Source organism: Nicotiana sylvestris, chromosome 6 (genome assembly GCF_000393655.2).
Source record: "Nicotiana sylvestris chromosome 6, ASM39365v2, whole genome shotgun sequence".
Classification (NCBI taxonomy): domain Eukaryota; kingdom Viridiplantae; phylum Streptophyta; class Magnoliopsida; order Solanales; family Solanaceae; genus Nicotiana; species Nicotiana sylvestris.
This window is the reverse complement of record NC_091062.1, coordinates 176254950-176273346: the sequence shown is the minus strand read 5'-3', so window position 1 is coordinate 176273346 and position 18397 is coordinate 176254950. Positions and strand designations below refer to the sequence as shown.

Genomic DNA, 18397 nt, shown 5'->3' with positions numbered 1-18397 from the left:
CCGTTGTGGTCCAGATTATCTAGTTGTTACAACATGTACAGTTGATAACAGGAGAAATTCAAAAATAGCCAGATTTTCAACTGGTCATTCAAAAATAGCCCAGTTTCAAAAGTAATTGAAATTTAGCAACTTTTCATGTAAAGATAAATTTGAGCGAAAACACTGTTCAAACCCAGAAAATACGTCAATATATTATACTGGAGTTCCAACATAAGTATGCTTGAACTCCAATATATTATACTGGAGTTCCAGGATAAGTAAGATGGAACTCCAGCATAATTTGATGGAGTTCCGGCATAAGTACTTTACAACTCCAGCATAATATACTGGAGTTCCAGCAGGTATAATTATCCAGTATCCGATGCTCCAATATATTATACTGGAGTCAGCAAAGTATACCGGTCCAGCATAATATGCTGGAGTTCATACACAAGTGCACCGAACTCCAGTATATTATGCTGGACCGATCTCCGTTCCAGCAAATTAGTAGTTATTTTTCATTGACTTCGTAAACGTTGGCTATTTTTGAATGACCAGTACGAAAACTGGCTATGCCGTGCTATTTTTACGTTGATAACTCCCCAATTAGAACCAAGCTACGACTGCACTAATTCAGTCAAGAATTAGTGCAGTGGTACAATGTCTCTAAATTGCATAATTTAAAGGAAGTTTTTTTCTTGTTACAGTTGAGTAAAATATGAAATGGAAAAATATGTCTCTATTTCATCAAAACCAGAAGCTTGGTTCCACATCTTGACCATATAATAAACGTATAAAAGCATATATTGGTCCATATAATAAAAGCGGATCTTGGTATATGTAGTCCCAAGTAAGACCAATCTGTCCTATTCTTCATCGGCCAAATACGATTTTAGTCGATTTAGAGAATAAATATAGCTAGCTTTTCTAGTTAGTCAGCATTCTAATAGTGTTCTGAGTTTTAAGAGTCTATTTAGAGTTCAACACCAGTCATTCAGATGCAGAGCTACTGAAAATTGTACTACTATATAATGCCAATCTAGTCAAAAAGTGAGTCCCAAGTCATCATCAATTTTCTTTCTTCTCCTCAGCTGCAGGTGCTTCTGCAGCTGCTGCACCACCAGAAGGAGCAGCTGCTGCTGCAGCACTGCCTCCGATAAAGCCACCACCCCCGCCGCCACCGATGATCACCTGCATAAGATGCAAGACATGAGGATTAAAAAACCTCATCCACGAACACAAACGCCAGGATCACACTTTCTAAGAGGGGGAACAAAATTCTCTGGCTTAACAGGATTACTGGATTGTATAAATAGGAGATGCAGAAGACATCTAAGAGTAAATTAAAAAACCTCATCCACATAATGTAGCATCACACTTTTACACTCCAAACGCCACTCGTTGCACATAATCAGGGCGTCGTTTGCTTGGCATGCGAAGCAATCCTGTAATCTGCAGCTCCATGACAGCCCTGCAAAATCTTGCTCTGTACAGCATTAAGTCAAGGAGTTAAAATGGTTCCATTGGGCTTCCATGTTTTAAGTCCATCCACGAACACAATAACATACACGTTATGAAAGACTATCTGCGACAAGTCATCAAAGGGAAATTCGAACTTTGTCATTTGAATTCTTCTATTCTTTTGATTTCTATTTTTTATTCCGAGCTTTGTAAAGATCTATTAGCGTGCATCCCATTATTTGATCAAGTTTTCATCAAGTAACCATATTTGATCTAGTAACTGATATATTACATATCAAACAAACAATACAATTCAAAACTTCAAAACTAATGCAATTTCCCCCTCTTTCTGCTAGTAATACAAATCAAACTTAACGTTTTGATCTACTTAAAATCCTATTGTTTAAGAAAGAAGCCTATAAGATGCAGAACGAGAAACTTTTGCGATCCCTGAAAACTACGAGAAGTTCCTGGATGAACCCTTCTGGGAGGAGACAACACCTAATCAATTGATTTGCGATACTATACATATACACAGGCAAACAAGAAACTTCATAGAATTTATCCAGAATTACTTTGAACAGAAGACGAGTATTACTAGAATTCAGGAGAAAGGAAGATGAAGCTCTCATCATAAAAAGGGGATAGTGGCACACAAGTTCAGAATAAGTAATGACACCATATAAGTTTTGAGAAATGCACAGAGAGTGATGATGTATACACAAATGCTTAGTAGACAGCGAGAGAACTGTGTACTTCCAGATTAATGTGTCACCTGTTTTAAAGCAAAGAAATGCTGCAATTATAGCTAGACAAAGGATACTGGCTCAATGCATCAGAATTGTTTTGAGAACTGCTGGAGTCCTTTCTTTTCTTTGGTGAAGCCAACTGTTTCAATCCTTTCTTTCCTGATCTAGAAATAATTGCTTTAAAAGATTGAAACCAGTCATGAAGATTGATGAGATCACCATGCTCCTGCGCCAGAGTATACCTATGAGAGCAGAGTCAAAACACTTCAGCTCTCCAGCTAATCCACACAAATGCGTAACATTCATATCACTACAGAGTTGGTAGAAAACTATATGATAGCAGTTTCTTACCTGAATAAATATGCAATCTAAAGTTTACAAATTAAGTTGCCTGTATATGATATCGGAGTAATCTTCAGCCTAATGTCATGTGAAATTAAGCACTCCAGCGAGAATAATTTCTATAGAAAGCATAAAATTTACTAATGGAACATTTGAATGTGGCAAAATTATAAAATTACATTTGCCCTTCAGTTTATTAATGAAAATCCTTTCCATCCAAAAAAACTACCTACTGGGTTGGCACAACAGTAAGGTGTGATGAACATCATTTTAGTCAAAAATAATGCATATGAAAAATGAAATCATGTGAACCTCAAATGGATGCCAAAATTTCCTAAAACTAAAACCCCATTTTATGCATAATCAGAAATAAAAAATCCACATGATGCATGCACAGTAAAGGAGTAGCACAGAGAGCCTTCTGATCAAAAGGCCAGAAAACTCCATAGCATGTCCTTCATGGGTATAAAAGCATAATATATTAGTGCAAAAGAACAGTAAAAAGTCCAACTAAGTAGCACAGTTCATCAGCCCACGTACAATGATGGCACTTCAATGGAGCATAAAATTATAAGCTAGCCTGCTTCCTATTTGGAAATACCATCTAACCTAAATGAGGCAACATACCACAAGTAAAAAATGCTATCATCATTGTAACCATAGATGGAGGAGCACATGTAGCTTACATTATTGAGGTGTCATGCATAGATGGTACTAGTGTACCCACACTCTTGCTGCAGCATCCACACTTGAGAATTTTGTGGAAATCCAAGAGATCAATTTGAACTCTTCTTCTGGGATCACCAACCAAAGCCTACGTAGAAGCATAAAATATTGGTAAGACTAAGAAATCATTTCAAAGTTTCTCAATGGTACTGTTGATGTCAAAATACAGCTAAAAGCCATTTATACGATCAAAATGCATGACCAAAATAGTAAAGCAAACCACAATAACAATTTCTTCGAACTTGCAAATGACACAGAATTCTGTCTGTTGACACAACCATTTGAAACTAAAAGAACATCAAACCACAGCCAACAGAAGAATTACAGCAAAATAAATTTGTTGTCAACTCAAGCATGAATAGCTGAGCGATAAAATCCAAACTGGGGGCAGCTATAAGCAATTTAATATTTCACATGAACATCGCACTTGGATTATACCTTAATACACCTTGTTTTCTTGTCCACAACCATTGAGGGAAGAAAAAAGCGCGAAGTGAATATGCATAAAGTGAGTACCAACAGCATGAGTTATATCATTTCTTCTTTTTTCTTCTAACAATTAATTTTGTTCACAAAGAGAGGAGTGAGAGAGTGACGACTTCTATAATTTCTCATAGTATCCAAAATTGAACTATCTATATTCTGCTAGATAAGGACACAATACAAAGGCCATCCTGAAATTTGGCTGCAATTAAGATAAATGTGTACAATGTAATTAGTGACAAGCTTTAAATGGTGAAAGAACAGTGTTCACCTTCAGACAGTTATAACAATTACATTCACTAGATAATCCTTGTGCATGATAGAAGAAGGGATTTAGGTGGATGAAGCACCACCAACATTTTAACAACTACCAAAACCTCTGAAGGAAACACAGATGTCTCTGCATTCGTGTGTTAAAAAAGTAGCCCCCAACTTTAAAACGTATTAATGCTCATATCTTCAAACCAAGCCGAGGAAACTTAACTGATTGGAGTTTGTCAACATCCCTGAAGCAAACAAGTTCATGAAATGGGACACACTCAATGGGCTGCATATTCTCCCTGTTTCCATAAGCAGATCATAATAAAAGGTAAGAAGTGGTGAAGAACTTTTTATAAACAAAAAAAATTCAAAATAATTTGATGTTACGGTACTTGTCCTTACAAACAACAACAGTATGCACCTTAAAAAAATAATATATCTAAGATGAGATCCACCTAAACCCAGATATATTAACTAAACATTAACGGGGCCTCAAAAGGGAACCCTGCGAAAGGAGGCACAGGGAACGTATTCCAAAGCAATAAAGGGGTCTGCATCCTGGGCTACTCTGTATATCCCCCCCCCCCTCCAAATTCTATGCATCTTCTCTTCTAATAGAAATTAATGTAATAAACATCTGGAATGGATAAAGTTGACTGATATAGGCAACACAAGTGGACTTGAGATTGAGTCTAGTTGATAGATTTTTTCTTTTTTGAAACATAATATTCAGTCATTTATAGCAAACAAGGTCATCAAAAAAGTTTCCAATCTCTTTTATTTTACCATTTTAACGATTCCTAAATCGGGAAGGAGGAGATTATCAGCTTGGATTTAGACGTAGTTTTTTTTCCCACTTTTAAACTATTTTAAAACTATGAAATGACGGAGTATGCTCCTTAATTTTACCGTTCCACGGGTTCCTCTTCCCACAAATCGCACATTTATAAGAATACACATGTAATGTCTTTTCTAATGTACCTTAAATTCCAAATTTAGAGTGTATGTATTTTGCATGCCTGACATTACACTAGCACCTTTTCCTATGCTGTTTCGATGATTCATAAGATTATTGATGCTTCTTTATAACGCCTACATTCTAGGCCAAATATTATATAAACAAAAATAGGCGAACCTTTAACAGATTCTAAGTTTTCTGCTGGCTAAAGATCATATTCTGCTTAACGATGTTAGATAACAACAAACTTCTCTTCAAAGGACAGAAAACCAAGAAGATAAACAGTATATCCAACACCACTGTTCACATTATCAAGCACTGCACTGATACAACTGGTAGAGTATATAGGTTTGTGGTGCCCATACCTTATCAAGTTAGTTGCCAACGTCATGGCTTTTTCACTTGATGTGCATGCATTTAGACTACGTCGATTGATATGCCTCCTGTTACACAAGTCATAACATAGTTAATTTTATATTAAATTGATGAAGTTAGTTAATTTTATGAGTATAATAATCATTAAGATCACATCTTCCAAGAGTATCGAAGTATCTGCCTTGTACTAAGTTTGGGTCTACAAATTGGTAGGGAAGTAGCATCCTAGGAACTTTAACTCTATTCAAGGAAAAGGATGAAGCTTTGGAATCTCCAAGAAGGCCATTAAAAAGATCTCAAGCTAAAGAGTTGTAGAACAAGGTCATTGGACATCAAGTGCAAATAAAGAAGTTGCTAATTGGGATGAAGAGCTCAAGGCTAAAGATATGAAGTAGCTATATGTTATAATTATTTTATGACTCAAATTCAAGTTGAAGAAGAAGTGGATTGGAACCGTCGAGCTAGGTATGGTAAGTTTAGCCCATATTTGTTCAATAGTTTCGCATGACTCGTAGTGAAGCTGGCCACTCTGTGTTTTATTGGCATTCGGCTCCAAATTTGTGTATTTATTTGGCAGTTTATGTTGACGATATCACTATTATTGGCAGCGATCAGGATGGTATCACTAGTTTGAAGTTACATTTCTTTTCGCACTTCCAAATTAAAGATCTAGATAAATTTAAGTAGTTTATAGGTATTGAGGTTTCTCAGTCTAGCTCAGGTATTTATTTCACATCGGAAGTATGCCTTAAGACATTCAGAAGGAGACATGAATGATGGGTTGCAGACCCATCGACACTTATATGGATCTGAATATTAAACTTCTGCCGGGATAGAGAGAGTTGCTTAGCAATCCTGCAAGACATAGGTGGCTCGTTGGTAAGTTGAATTGACTCAAAGTGACTAAACCTGACATTTCCTGTCCCGTGAGTGTTGTAAGTCAGTTTATGAACTCTCCCTGTGATAGTCTTGAGGATGCAGTTGTTTGAATTCTTCGGTATATAAAATGAACCCTAGACACAAGACTGTTGTTCGAGGATCGAGGCCATGAGTAGATTGTTGGATCACATATACTGATTGGTAGACCTGTCAAATGGGCCGAGTTGACCCACAAACCGGCCCACATAACCCATTAAATTGACCCTTTAACAGCCCATGACCCACGAAACCCTAACCGGACCAACCCATTAATTTAAGGGGCTTGGGCCGGGCTATAATATTTGTGAGAAAGCACGGGAGAAATTATTATTGATTGATACTCTATGTTACAATGAGCCATATTTATACGTATACATAACACATAACCTACTCCTATTACATAAGGGACTAGGACTAATTACATATATTCATATAACTATTCTAACACTCCCCCTCAAGCTGGTGCATATAAATTATATGTACCGAGCTTGTTACATATGTAGTTAATACGAGGACCAGCGAGGGACTTGGTGAAAATATCTGCAAACTGATCATTCGACTTCACAAACTTTGTAGCAATATCTCCCGAGAGTATCTTTTCTCTAACAAAGTGACAGTCAATCTCAATGTGTTTAGTTCTCTCATGGAACACTGGATTTGACGCAATATGAAGAGCAACTTGATTATCACACACAAGTCCCATCTGACTAATCTCACCAAATTTCAACTCCTTGAGCAACTATTTGATCCAAATTAGCTCACATGTCGCCATAGCCATTGCTCAATATTCTGCTTCTACACTAGACCGAGCAACCACATTCTGTTTCTTGCTCTTCCAAGACACCAAATTTCCTCCTACTAAGATACAATATCCAGACGTAGAACGTCTATCAGAAGGTGATCCTGCCCAATCAACATCTGAGTATCCAACGATCTGCTAATGGTCTCGATCCTCAAACAATAAACATTTGCCTGGAGCTGATTTTATATACCGAAGAATGCGGACAACTGCATCCCAATGACTATCATAGGGAGAATCCAAAAACTGACTCACAACAATCGCATGAAAGAAAATATCAGGTCTAGTCACTGTGTGGTAATTTAATTTACCAGTCAACCGCCTATATCTTGCATAATAGCTAAGAGGCTCCCCCTGTCCTGGCAGAAGTTTAGAATTCAGATCCATCGGAGTGTCAACAGGTCTACAACCTGTCATTCTTGTCTCCTCAAAAATATCTAAGGCATACTTCCGTTGTGAGATCACAATACCTGAGCTAGACTGAGCGACCTCAATACCCAGAAAATACTTTAATCTGCCCAGATCCTTAGTCTGAAAGTGTTGAAAGAGATGTTGCTTCAACTTACTAATACCATCCTGATCATTGCCGGTAATAACAATATCGTCAACATAAACGACCAGATAAATACAGAAATTTGAAGCAGAATGCCGATGAAACACAGAGTGATCAACTTCACTACGAGTCATGCCAAAATCCTGAATAACTGTGCTGAACTTACCAAACCAGGCTCGAAGAGATTGCTTTAGACCATAGAGGGACTGGCGCAACCGACATACAAGGGCACTAGACTCCCCCTGAGCAATAAAACCAGATGGTTGCTCCATATAAACCTCATCCTCAAGGTCACCGTGAAGAAAAGCATTCTTGGTGTCCAACTAATAGAGAGGCCAATGGCGAACAACAACCATGGATAGAAAAAAGCGGACTGATGCTATTTTAGCCACAGGAGAGAAAGTACATTATAATCGAGTCCAAATATCTAAGTATACCCTTTGGCAACAAGACGAGCCTTAAGTCGATCAACCTAGCCATCTGGACCAACTTTGACTGCATACACCCAACAACAACCAACAGTCGATTTACCCGAAAGAAGAGGAACAAGCTCCCAAATACCACTCGTATGTAAAGCAAACATCTCGTCAATCATAGCCTGTTGCCACCCGGATGAGACAGTGCTTCACCTGTAGACTTAGGGATGGAAACAGAGGACAAAGATGATACAAATGCACAATGGGATGATGACAGACAATGGTAACTTAAACCGATATAATGGGGATTAGGATTAAGTGTGGGTCGTATACCTTTTCGTAGTGCAATCGGTTGACTAAGAGGAGACAAGTCCGCAGTATTAGCAAGGTCAGGTGCAGGACGTGAATCAGCTGGGCCAGATGTTGGGTGCGGACGACGATGATAAGTCAGGAGTGGTGGAGCTGTAAAAGGTTGAACTTGACTAGGTGGTAGCACTGGAGCTATAGTTGGTAGAGCTGGACTAGGTGGTGGCACTGGAGCTATAGTTGGTGGAGTTGGACTAGGCCGTGGCACTGGAGCTATAGGTGGTGGAGCTGCAACTGGAGCTGTAGGTAATGGAGCTGCAACTGGAGCTATGGAGGAAAATTAATGGGAGATAGTGAGTAGTGACTAAATCTCCAAAAGACGGAACTGGTAGCACCTCAGAAATATCTAAGTGATTACCTGGACCAGTGAAGTATGATTGGGTTTCTAAGAAGGTAACATCAGCAGACATAAGATACCACTGGAGGTCAGGAGAATAGCATCGATATCCCTTTTGCGTTCTTCTTGAGTTACCCAGAAATACGCACTTAAGAGCATGAGGAGCTAACTTATCTTTTCATGGAGTGAGGTTATGAACAAAACACATACCCCCAAAGACACGGGGTGAAAGAGAGAACAAAGGTAAGTGGGGAAACAGGACAGAGAACGGAACTTGATTCTGGATAGCTGAAGATGGCATACGATTAATAAGATAGCAAGATGTAAGAACTGTATCCCCCCAAAAACGCAGCGGAACATGAGATTGTATGAGTAGGGTACGAGCAGTTTCAATAAGATGTCTATTTTTTCTTTCAACTACCCCATTTTGTTAGGAAGTGTACGGATAAGATGTTTGATGAATCATCCCATGGGAGTTCATAAACTGCTGAAATGGGGAAGACAAATACTCTAGGGCATTATCACTACGAAATGTGCAGATAAAAACCCCAAATTGATTTTGAATTTCCGTGTGGAAAGTTTGGAAAATAAAAAACAACTCAGATCGATTTTTCATCAAAAATATCCAAGTGCACCTGGAATAATCATCAATGAAACTGACAAAGTAGCGGAATCCCAAGGTAGAACTGACCCGACTAGAACCCCAAACATCTGAATGGACTAAAGTAAAAGGTGACTCTGCTCGATTATCAAGACGACGCGGGAAATGGGAGCGGGTATGCTTACCGAGCTGACATGACTCACACTCTAGAGTGGACAAGTGAGATAAGCCAGATACCATTTTCTGAAGTTTTGACAAACTGGAATGTCTCAACCGTTTATGTAATAAATCTGGTGAATCAGTAACGAGACAAGTCGTTGAAGGAAGACAAAATGTGAATCCATGTGATTTTGCAACGATAAGGTAATAAAGTCCATCTGATTCACGTCTGGTACCAATGATTCGCCCTGTACTGCGTTCCTGTATAAAAACAAGTTCATCAAGAAATAAAACAGTAGATTTAAGTAATTTGGTTAAACGACTAACAGCTATGAGATTAAAAGGACTATCGGGAACATAAAGAACTGAGTCTAAAGGTAAAGAAGTAGACTTGTTTGACCTATTGCAGTTGACATAGTTTGAGACCCATTGGCCATTGTGACTGTCGGAAGAAATTGAGAATATGAAATACTAGTATCAGAGGTTGAAGATTGGGAGACACAAGTCACGCTACTATCTGTTTGAACAACGGAAGCTATCCCTGAAGATGTCTGTTTAGATGCTTTGTACTGAAGAAACTCAATATAATCCAGTAAGGAACCATCTGGATTGGATTTAATGCATTGGATACAATAGATTGAGAGTCAAAGGCTTCTAATACGAATGATACTATAATGTTCACGCCGGAAAAATCGAAAACCCTTCTGGAAATTACTATTAACGCCAAAAAAATCAGATATTTTTTTCTGGGAATCACTGTTTCACTGTTACTGTTCACCGGAAAACACTGTAGCTCGCCGGAAAATAAAAGAGACGTCTGAATCTGATGTAACCTTGATGGGTAGGCTCAGAAAAGCCTCGCGATCAGGCTGTCCTGAAGAAGGTCGGCCAAAAAATGGTCGAAAACAGGTGGGACAGACATGCCGACAGAAACCCTCCTCTGATCAGCGCATGAGGGGGCATGGAGTGGCTTTTTCCGGAGATTTTTTCTGGGGTTTGGTCGCCTCTGTCTTAGGGACCTTGTGGTGGTGTTGGATTTTGCACAACACCAAGGAAAAATGATTTTGTTGCGGACAGCATCCTAAGTCGCCGGAAAATTGCACGACAACTAGGTCTTTCTTCCCGGAAGTTGCTAGAATGATGCACAACAATAAATTTCTCACTAATGCTCTGATACCATTTGAGAAAGCACAGGAGAAAATATCATTGTTTGATATTCTATGTTACAATAAGCCTTATTTATATGTATACATAACACATAACCTACTCCTATTACATAAGGGACTAGGACTAATTACATATATTCACATAACTATTCTAACAATATTTTGACCCACTGAACCGGACCGGACCCGAACTGGTAGCTGACCCACAGGTCAACCAGCCCAGACCAACTCTCTCTCTATATATATATATACAAACAAGTGTTAAAAATGAGGTGTCTTGTCGAAATAGTCAAATTTCATATGTTTTAGACTATTAGTTATAGAAATAGTCGAATTCCATATGTTTCTCAAGTTTCAATGTTAATAAAGTATGGTTTTTCTTTCATTTTTATTCTAATTGGCTTCAAGGACATGTAGTAATTTCAAGTTCGTATATATGTATAAAGTTTGAAATTTTTATCATTTATTAGTTTTTAACTTCTTTTAATTAAATTGGATTCGGCCCATTAGGGCCCGGGTTAAGGGGTTACGGGTTACGGATCGGGTCAACATGTTTTGATTAATGGGACTAAATATTGAGATTGACTGGGATACTCTCGGTAGATATTGTTACGAAGTTTGTAAAGTCAATGATTAGTTTGCAAATATTTTCACCAAGTCTCTCACTGGTCCTCGTACTAGTTATATTTGTATCAATCTCGGTACATGACTTATATGCACCGACTTGAGGGGAAGTGTTAAAGAATTAATGTATATAGGAGACTTAGTCCCACATCGGAACAGGAGTAGTATATGTTGTGTAGAATATAGATATAAATAGGACCCCTTGTATTGTAGTAAAACAATATATCAATAGTATATTTTCTCCTGTGCCTTCTCACATGTTGCCTAGGGACAACAAATATGCTGGATGCAAAATCTTATAAATAAATTGACTGTTAAGTTAATTAGTCCAACCTATGATGCATGAGGATAGAATACATAGTATTATGAATTTACAACATACTTCGATATATCTGTTAATTCTGCTCTGCGACTTTTGCCATCCTCTGATACCATTTGAAACTGCAGTTCATTAATCTTCTCATGAACCTGAAGCAATGACCAGAACATTACAGAATAAGACTAAGCATGGCAGAACACAAAAATCAACTTGTAGCAAGGATTAGAATAATGATGGTAAATTTAACTGCTGAGAAATCCAAACGTGTAAATCAAACAAATAAGTCAATCTGAATAAACTTCCACCCTAGGACGAGCTGCCTAGTTGCCTTCACTACCAGACGAGCAAATTAAATAACCAACTTACTGTTGGGAAAATCTCATTCACACAGTATGATGTTGGAATATCGAAAAAGTAAGAGCAGTTGATGTTAAAGAAGGATTCACTTTGTTTCTTTTGATAACAGAGAAATCCTCGAGGGCCAATGATGCATGGAAGCTGGATTGACATTTTAAACAAGGATAATTCTTTCTTTCTTTTCTCTTCAACTAAAGAGCAGGCTAAGCAAGCTTATGAAAAGAATAAGAAAAGAAAAAGATCATGAAGGCAATTGTGGGATCTAGGAAGCTCCTGAAGAAGACTTTTACGAGCTATGAAACTTTTCCTTCAACTTCAAACTTTATATCTCTGTTTTTCTTCATAAATTTTCTGACTGAAGAATATATTTGGGATTAGCATCTGTGCGAGTATTATTTGATCCTTTGTGTTGGGTAATTTAGTTTCCTTGTTCTGTAATACTGATATCTAATATTTAATTACATTCTCCGCCTTTATTCTAGAAACATGAACGCCATATGTGATCCCCAAGTGCCTTGTTCACGTAAAATGAGGGTGTCAGCTTAAAATGAACTAGTTAATACCTCAGTTGTCCCATCAGTGAGCCTCTCCCAACTCTTAAGCAACTGCGATAACTTTGCAGCTGGTAAATCCCTAGCATGAAAATTCAAGTATCAAACAGATGAGTTGGAGAGAGGCAGGATGCAGAAAATGAGTTACAGGAACCTTTTATCAGTTCAAAGTTGGCTAATACTGTGGGATAGTTCACATCCACAATTACTAGAATTCTCAAATGTTTTGCTTCACAACAAATGCAGAACCTTTTTACTTTTCCTGTTACACAATCTTCTGAAGAATCTAATTTTGAATGCAGTAGTCTTCTCCTTACAGCAATACATAAAGGAAATTACTATAATAGGTGGATGCATAAACATCAAATTCATTCTTGTCGCCAGATGAAATCCCATCTGTGAGGGTTTTCTTTTTTTCTTTTCCCAGTGAAGAAACAACATGTTAATGCTAAATGTTGGAAATAGCTATGGCAATACCTACCTCATTTTGCGGATGACCTGATTTGTAAAATCAGCCTTTTGCTGTCTGAAATGATGATGATTATTTGACAACAAGCTCATGCCTTTTGCACTTTCAAGGTTATTATCAGATGACCTGGAGTTGTACAGGCCAGGATCCAATGCCTCCCAATACAAGTCCATCAGTGCAACTCTATGATATCTTCCGGCTTCATGCAAGCACTAAAATAACAATTTAGCTATGAAATAGAACTCCTTTCCAAGGTTTGCACAACTAACTAGATTTTCATTCAATAGCCACACTAGAGCATGTTCATGATATTCAGGCAGCAAATAGAAACAATCAGGACACAACAAAGAGATTTACTTAATAATAAGCTTTCAAACCTTGGAACTTCTAAATAATCTCAACTTCCAAAGAACACAAAATGAAAAGAGAGAATGCTATATTAAGAAGGTGGTTGGTCTTGTAGCAAAGAGGCTCAAGCTTTGATCTTTCTTCTGGTAGCAACCGCAAAAAGTAGAAATTATAGAAGCAAAAGCAAATCCAGAAAAGCTATAGCCATTTATTTGAAGTACTCAACTTAGAAAACAAGGTTTCCACTCCATAACTACAGTATTTCGATAAAGTGTCAACTGGGCAACTGCGGGGTAGCATGATACCCTTCTGAAGCACTTCAACAATGATACTGGAAGTTGGAGAGAAATGAATCAGTTCCTAGAACCAACTATTTAGCCACAATTCATTAATCAAATGATGAAGACATTCTAACTATATGTAATTCATGAAATTTAACAACATTAATGAAAAGTTAGAGGATGATTGGCCATATCTATCTTCACCAGATCTAGGTACCACGGGCATGAATTACATTAATCTTAAAGAACAAATAAAAGTAAAGACCTTACCATAAGGAGAGATCTCCATACTTTCTGCACTCTCTGCAGTTCCGATAATCCATGGGCTAGAGTCATAACATTTGGTTCTACATATTTATTCCTGCTAATAGATGAATATGACTATTTAAGAGACATACTCCTGACATATGCTCCACTTAGCAACCATCACAAAAGAAAAAGGGAAATCATGACACAAACCGTTGTACTGAAAAAGTCCTGTACGATGGAAGATCGAAAGCATGCTTAACCAATGCCTCTGGCAATTTAGCAAGTTCCTCACTGCACGACCTCTGAAATGGTTAAAAATCATAGGTGAAAAAAGTTATAGGATTTTGTCACTTCAAGGGATGTAGCTGAAGCAACCTGATCTGCACATGGTTACTAATGTGAATGTAAAACCACTACGAAACATATTCAAGCAAAAGCATCAATCACATGTCTTCTTTATCATCCAACATTAAATAGGTATCACATATAAGACCTTCAGTCTTTAAGTTACATTAAGGCCACAGTCTGAAGAATTTCAACGAGGATAGGATGTTTCACCAACTCAATCTCAAGAAATGGCAAAGGCTCTCTTAAGAATTAAGAAAATATACGGATTAAATCCAACAAAGTTCAAAGTACTTGCAGTTTGAACAGCTAACAGAACAGTAAATTTCTCTTACCTCTTTAAGGCAAAATTCCATGCCTCATTTAGACCCAGACACCAACCAAACAGCAAAAAAGAGAAATCTGTAAATGTAAAGTTAATGAAACAGTTCTCACCTTATTATCTCCGTCATCAACTGAAAACTTGAGCATGAAGCTAAGAGGCTCAATGGAAAGTTGTTGGACTATTGCCATCTGGAAAAAGAATTTAGTCACTTGTAAGTAGATGACTGGACGAGTGCATATAGATATCTAATCAAAGCAGATCCAATAAACATGTGATGGGAGTAGTCTTATTATACAAGCACAATAAAAAAAGACAAAATATGTCACAGACCTTTAAGGCTCTAACAAATGAAGTGACTGTTCCTTCTTGTTTTAAAAAATAGTTCCTCAATAGAGTCGCCACCTTGTGGCCAACACTAAAGCCAGCACAATCTTTTACCAGAACAGCCTCAATAATGGCATCCATCCTTTCAGCAGGTGATTTCAAGGTGAATATCGATGTAGACAAATGTTGAAGTGCACGCGAACTGAGCAAATTTCTGGGAGCATCAACACTTGTTGCAACACCCGCTATTAAGATGATTGGAATCTTAACAGCCCATTCACTGATAAAAAAAATTATTATTGGCAAGTCTAACTATGCGGAAGTGTTACAACATGTAATAATACCAACTGCATAATTTGGTAACTGAACTCTAAAATGAAAAAGAAATGAGGTAAAGCTCTGCCGGAAATCATGCATTGATGTAGTTATTATGTGCATCATCAGAAATATCTTGTAGCAGGTACAACAAAATCAGCTCTATCCCTAAACAGGAAAATTCCTGCCTTAAACTAGGCCAACAGGTCATTCTTCTTTCCTAAATATTTGAGGTTATATATAAGCTATCATATCTGCGACTTGCAGCCTCATATTTTTGCCAAACTTCGTCCGTGCTGCCGCCAAACTCCATTCTAAATTAGGACACTTATTATTGCACAAACCTTTTGGCATATTAAATGCACTTTTTGAAAAAACAACATGGACATTAAATATGATATATGCAAGAAGTTCCAACTATGAGCTATAAGATGACATATACCCCCTCCATCCACCTAGATTTATGGCCTACTGTTCCAAAACCAATACACATTTCAATCTATCATAAATAAGCAATCTAACTCCAGCTACGATTAAGTAAAATTATAAAATACACCATCTGGAAGTAGTTTTGTGCAAGCCATTTTAATACGGCAATGAAATTAAAATGAGACGCTTTGAACTATTAAATGACAGTACCTCAACATATTGATGAAATCTGATAAGAGAGTCCCAGAGCACCTCTCCAAATCCTCAATAATCACTATCACGGGGTTATCATACTTCCCGCGGTCGTTATACCATGATGCTAAAAGGGACATTTCAGCTGCCTTAGAACCAAAACCATGAGTGAAGGTTATTGTAAAAGATAAACATCATATAAAAATGTAATTTAAATCAATGATGTACATCATTCTAGACTTCTGCCTACTTACTTCTACATCAACCATAAGCAATTGTCTCAGCAATCCTCTTAGACAACCCCCAATGCCATTCTTGGTAGAAAAATCCAAGGAGGAAATATTCGCGACATGGTATCCACTAGATTTCAAGTTTAAACCAAGGTCAGCAAAAGTTAATATGTCATCGACAGTTTCGATATTCTCTGCAAACATTGACATCAAAAGTCAATACTCAAGTTTCAAAAGTATAGTGACTAACAACTGTGAACCAAACAGGCATCAAATGGTTAATTTTAATCAGTTTTTCCACCAGCACATTGCATATTAATTTGAGGAAGTGGGAGGGTAATGGAATGATCTGGTAATAACACAGAAGAGTCGGAAAAAATGCCACAAATTTACTGGATAAATTGAGATAGAAGATCTTTTTCAAAAACAAATCAAGAGATTTTAGAAAGAATAGGTTACAATCAGCAGAACTTGAGGCTTTAGCAATCTATACATCTAATCATCTAAAAGTGGATGACAATAAAAGAAAGAAATGAAAGAGGGACTTACTGGTGAAAACCAGACCAGTGAAGAGCTTTTTAACTATACCGCCATTATTAACAAAAGGGTATGGAAGGCTTGAAGTTGATGGATCAACGGGCCCTCTACATGAACAAATCTCATCAAAAGATTCAGAAACCCATTGTCCGATTTCATCAAACACATCAGCATTTATACTCGTCAAAGCATCCTAAAAATTCAATTTTTCAAACAGCAAGAAACAAGTAATTTAGCATCATCGGCCTTATACTCAATTGGACTAATGAAATTATCAAATACCCATTGAAGTGAAACTAAATTAGGGGAAGAAAAACCTTGATCTTGGATTCAATTTTTGACCACACGCAGTGGAAAGCTTCCATTTTCAAGTCATCACTGGTATTTTCATTGGTTGATGATACTTTGGGTGAAGAATCAAGTCTTCTCTTCCGGGATTTTCCAGGAGATTTTGCAGTAGATTCTGAAGACTTTGATGATTTGTGCAGCACGAAGTATGGCTGTAGAATTTTTGCAAGAGGAAACACCCAAAAACAGTTACAAACTCTAAATAAAGTTTATAAAAAAGGCGGAAATTGGATAAAGTGATATTGCCATGAACCTGAAGATTGTTTTCTGCAAATGGGTCAGTGAGAGGATCAGTATTTGGTGAATCCATCACTGAGAGAGAACAGACATTAGTATTCAGAGACTGATTTAGGAATAATATTAGCCGGTTCAGACTTCAACTAAAGTTCACAGTGAGTTCAAGAAAACAACAACTAAACCACGTAACAAGTAAGTAAGCAACAATTGAATGAAGCAACAAGTACTGATTTCCAATATAAATTGAAATAAAGAGAAGAACCAACGAAACACATCATATTAGTGAAAACATCATCATTAGAGGAATTAGCTTTTTCAGACCCGTCAATATAAACTCGAAAAAAATGCCAGCTTAATTTAAGCTTACATCAAAATATTTACCAAAAATAAAAATTCAGAATGTAAAGCAGGAAAGATGGTGTCCGTTGCGGCCGGTTGTGGTAGAAGGGAGCCTATAGTGTGAGGGAGATGCTCTCTGGTGTTGTAGATTTTGAAGGTCTGCTCTTTTCTTCTTTTTTTTTTTGTCAAATTGAAGGTCTGCTCTTTGTTGTGCTAATTTTTGGGTTGAAGAAGGATAAATGAAAAGGAGGGCATCATTATGTTTTTTTAATTTTACGTATTTATTTTTTCCTTTTCTTTATTCGTTGGCGGGAAAAGAATCGGCGGCACTCTATATGCCTTGGGCTAAGGGTCTAAAGTTGGGCTTTGGGTTTCGACGAACTAGCGATACTAACAGCTTGTTTGGATGGTTGTTACATGCTGTTTTATAAAGGGGATAAATTCACAATTAATCACACAATTTAAAATATTTACCTGCTTTTATTTATTTCAAATTATTTATCCGGCCCTACCTATTCCCAATTCCATTTAACTTAAACACTTCTTTGTAAAAAGAATATTCAGCATTGCTATCAAAAAGACGAATAAAGCTTTACGTGGCCAATAACTTTTCGGAATTGTAATCTAATTATTAAGAGGCTCGACAATTATCTCTTTGATCAAAGTTATTAACTTTTGTGAAACCACCAAATCCACTTCAAAACAATTCTAAATGAACTTAAACTTCAATGTTAATCCTTACAAGCATTTTTAACTAGCTTTAATAATACTCATCCAAATAACTATATTAAGCTTTTAATTCTCAAATCAAAGCTTCTTCATTGGTGGACAATTTTGTTTTTTAATTGTCAGCAACAAAATTCGGACTATCACTATGATTTTAGCTTTCCACAATAGCACCCAGATGATTTAACAAATAGCAGGTGAAG

The 18397-nt window shown here is 37.2% G+C and overlaps 1 protein-coding gene across 1 annotated transcript; it reads right to left on the bottom strand.

Annotated features, from left to right (window-relative positions):
- Positions 1-740: 740 nt before the first annotated feature.
- Positions 741-17708, bottom strand: LOC104214265 (origin of replication complex subunit 3). Its single transcript, XM_009763920.2, has 19 exons — positions 17511-17708; positions 17146-17204; positions 16862-17044; positions 16557-16737; positions 16032-16201; positions 15796-15926; positions 14848-15121; positions 14628-14705; positions 14058-14149; positions 13869-13959; positions 12982-13181; positions 12513-12582; positions 11656-11741; positions 5325-5402; positions 4225-4300; positions 3218-3345; positions 2264-2431; positions 1332-1465; positions 741-1170 (listed from the first exon to the last, which is right to left on the bottom strand). Exons 2-18 carry the CDS (start codon positions 17200-17202, stop codon positions 1360-1362), a joined length of 2169 nt encoding a protein of 722 aa, XP_009762222.1. The 5' UTR covers positions 17203-17204; positions 17511-17708; the 3' UTR covers positions 741-1170; positions 1332-1359.
- Positions 17709-18397: the final 689 nt, after the last annotated feature.

Coding starts and splice junctions, on each gene's coding strand:
- LOC104214265 (XM_009763920.2), bottom strand. CDS start 17,202: ATGGATTCACCAAATACTGATCCTCTCACTGACCCATTTGCAGAAAAC. Junction 15,122..15,795: donor GATTTCATCAATATGTTGAG/GTACTGTCATTT, acceptor TTTTTTTATCAG/TGAATGGGCTGTTAAGATTC. Junction 14,706..14,847: donor CATTTGTTAGAGCCTTAAAG/GTCTGTGACATA, acceptor TTCTTTTTCCAG/ATGGCAATAGTCCAACAACT.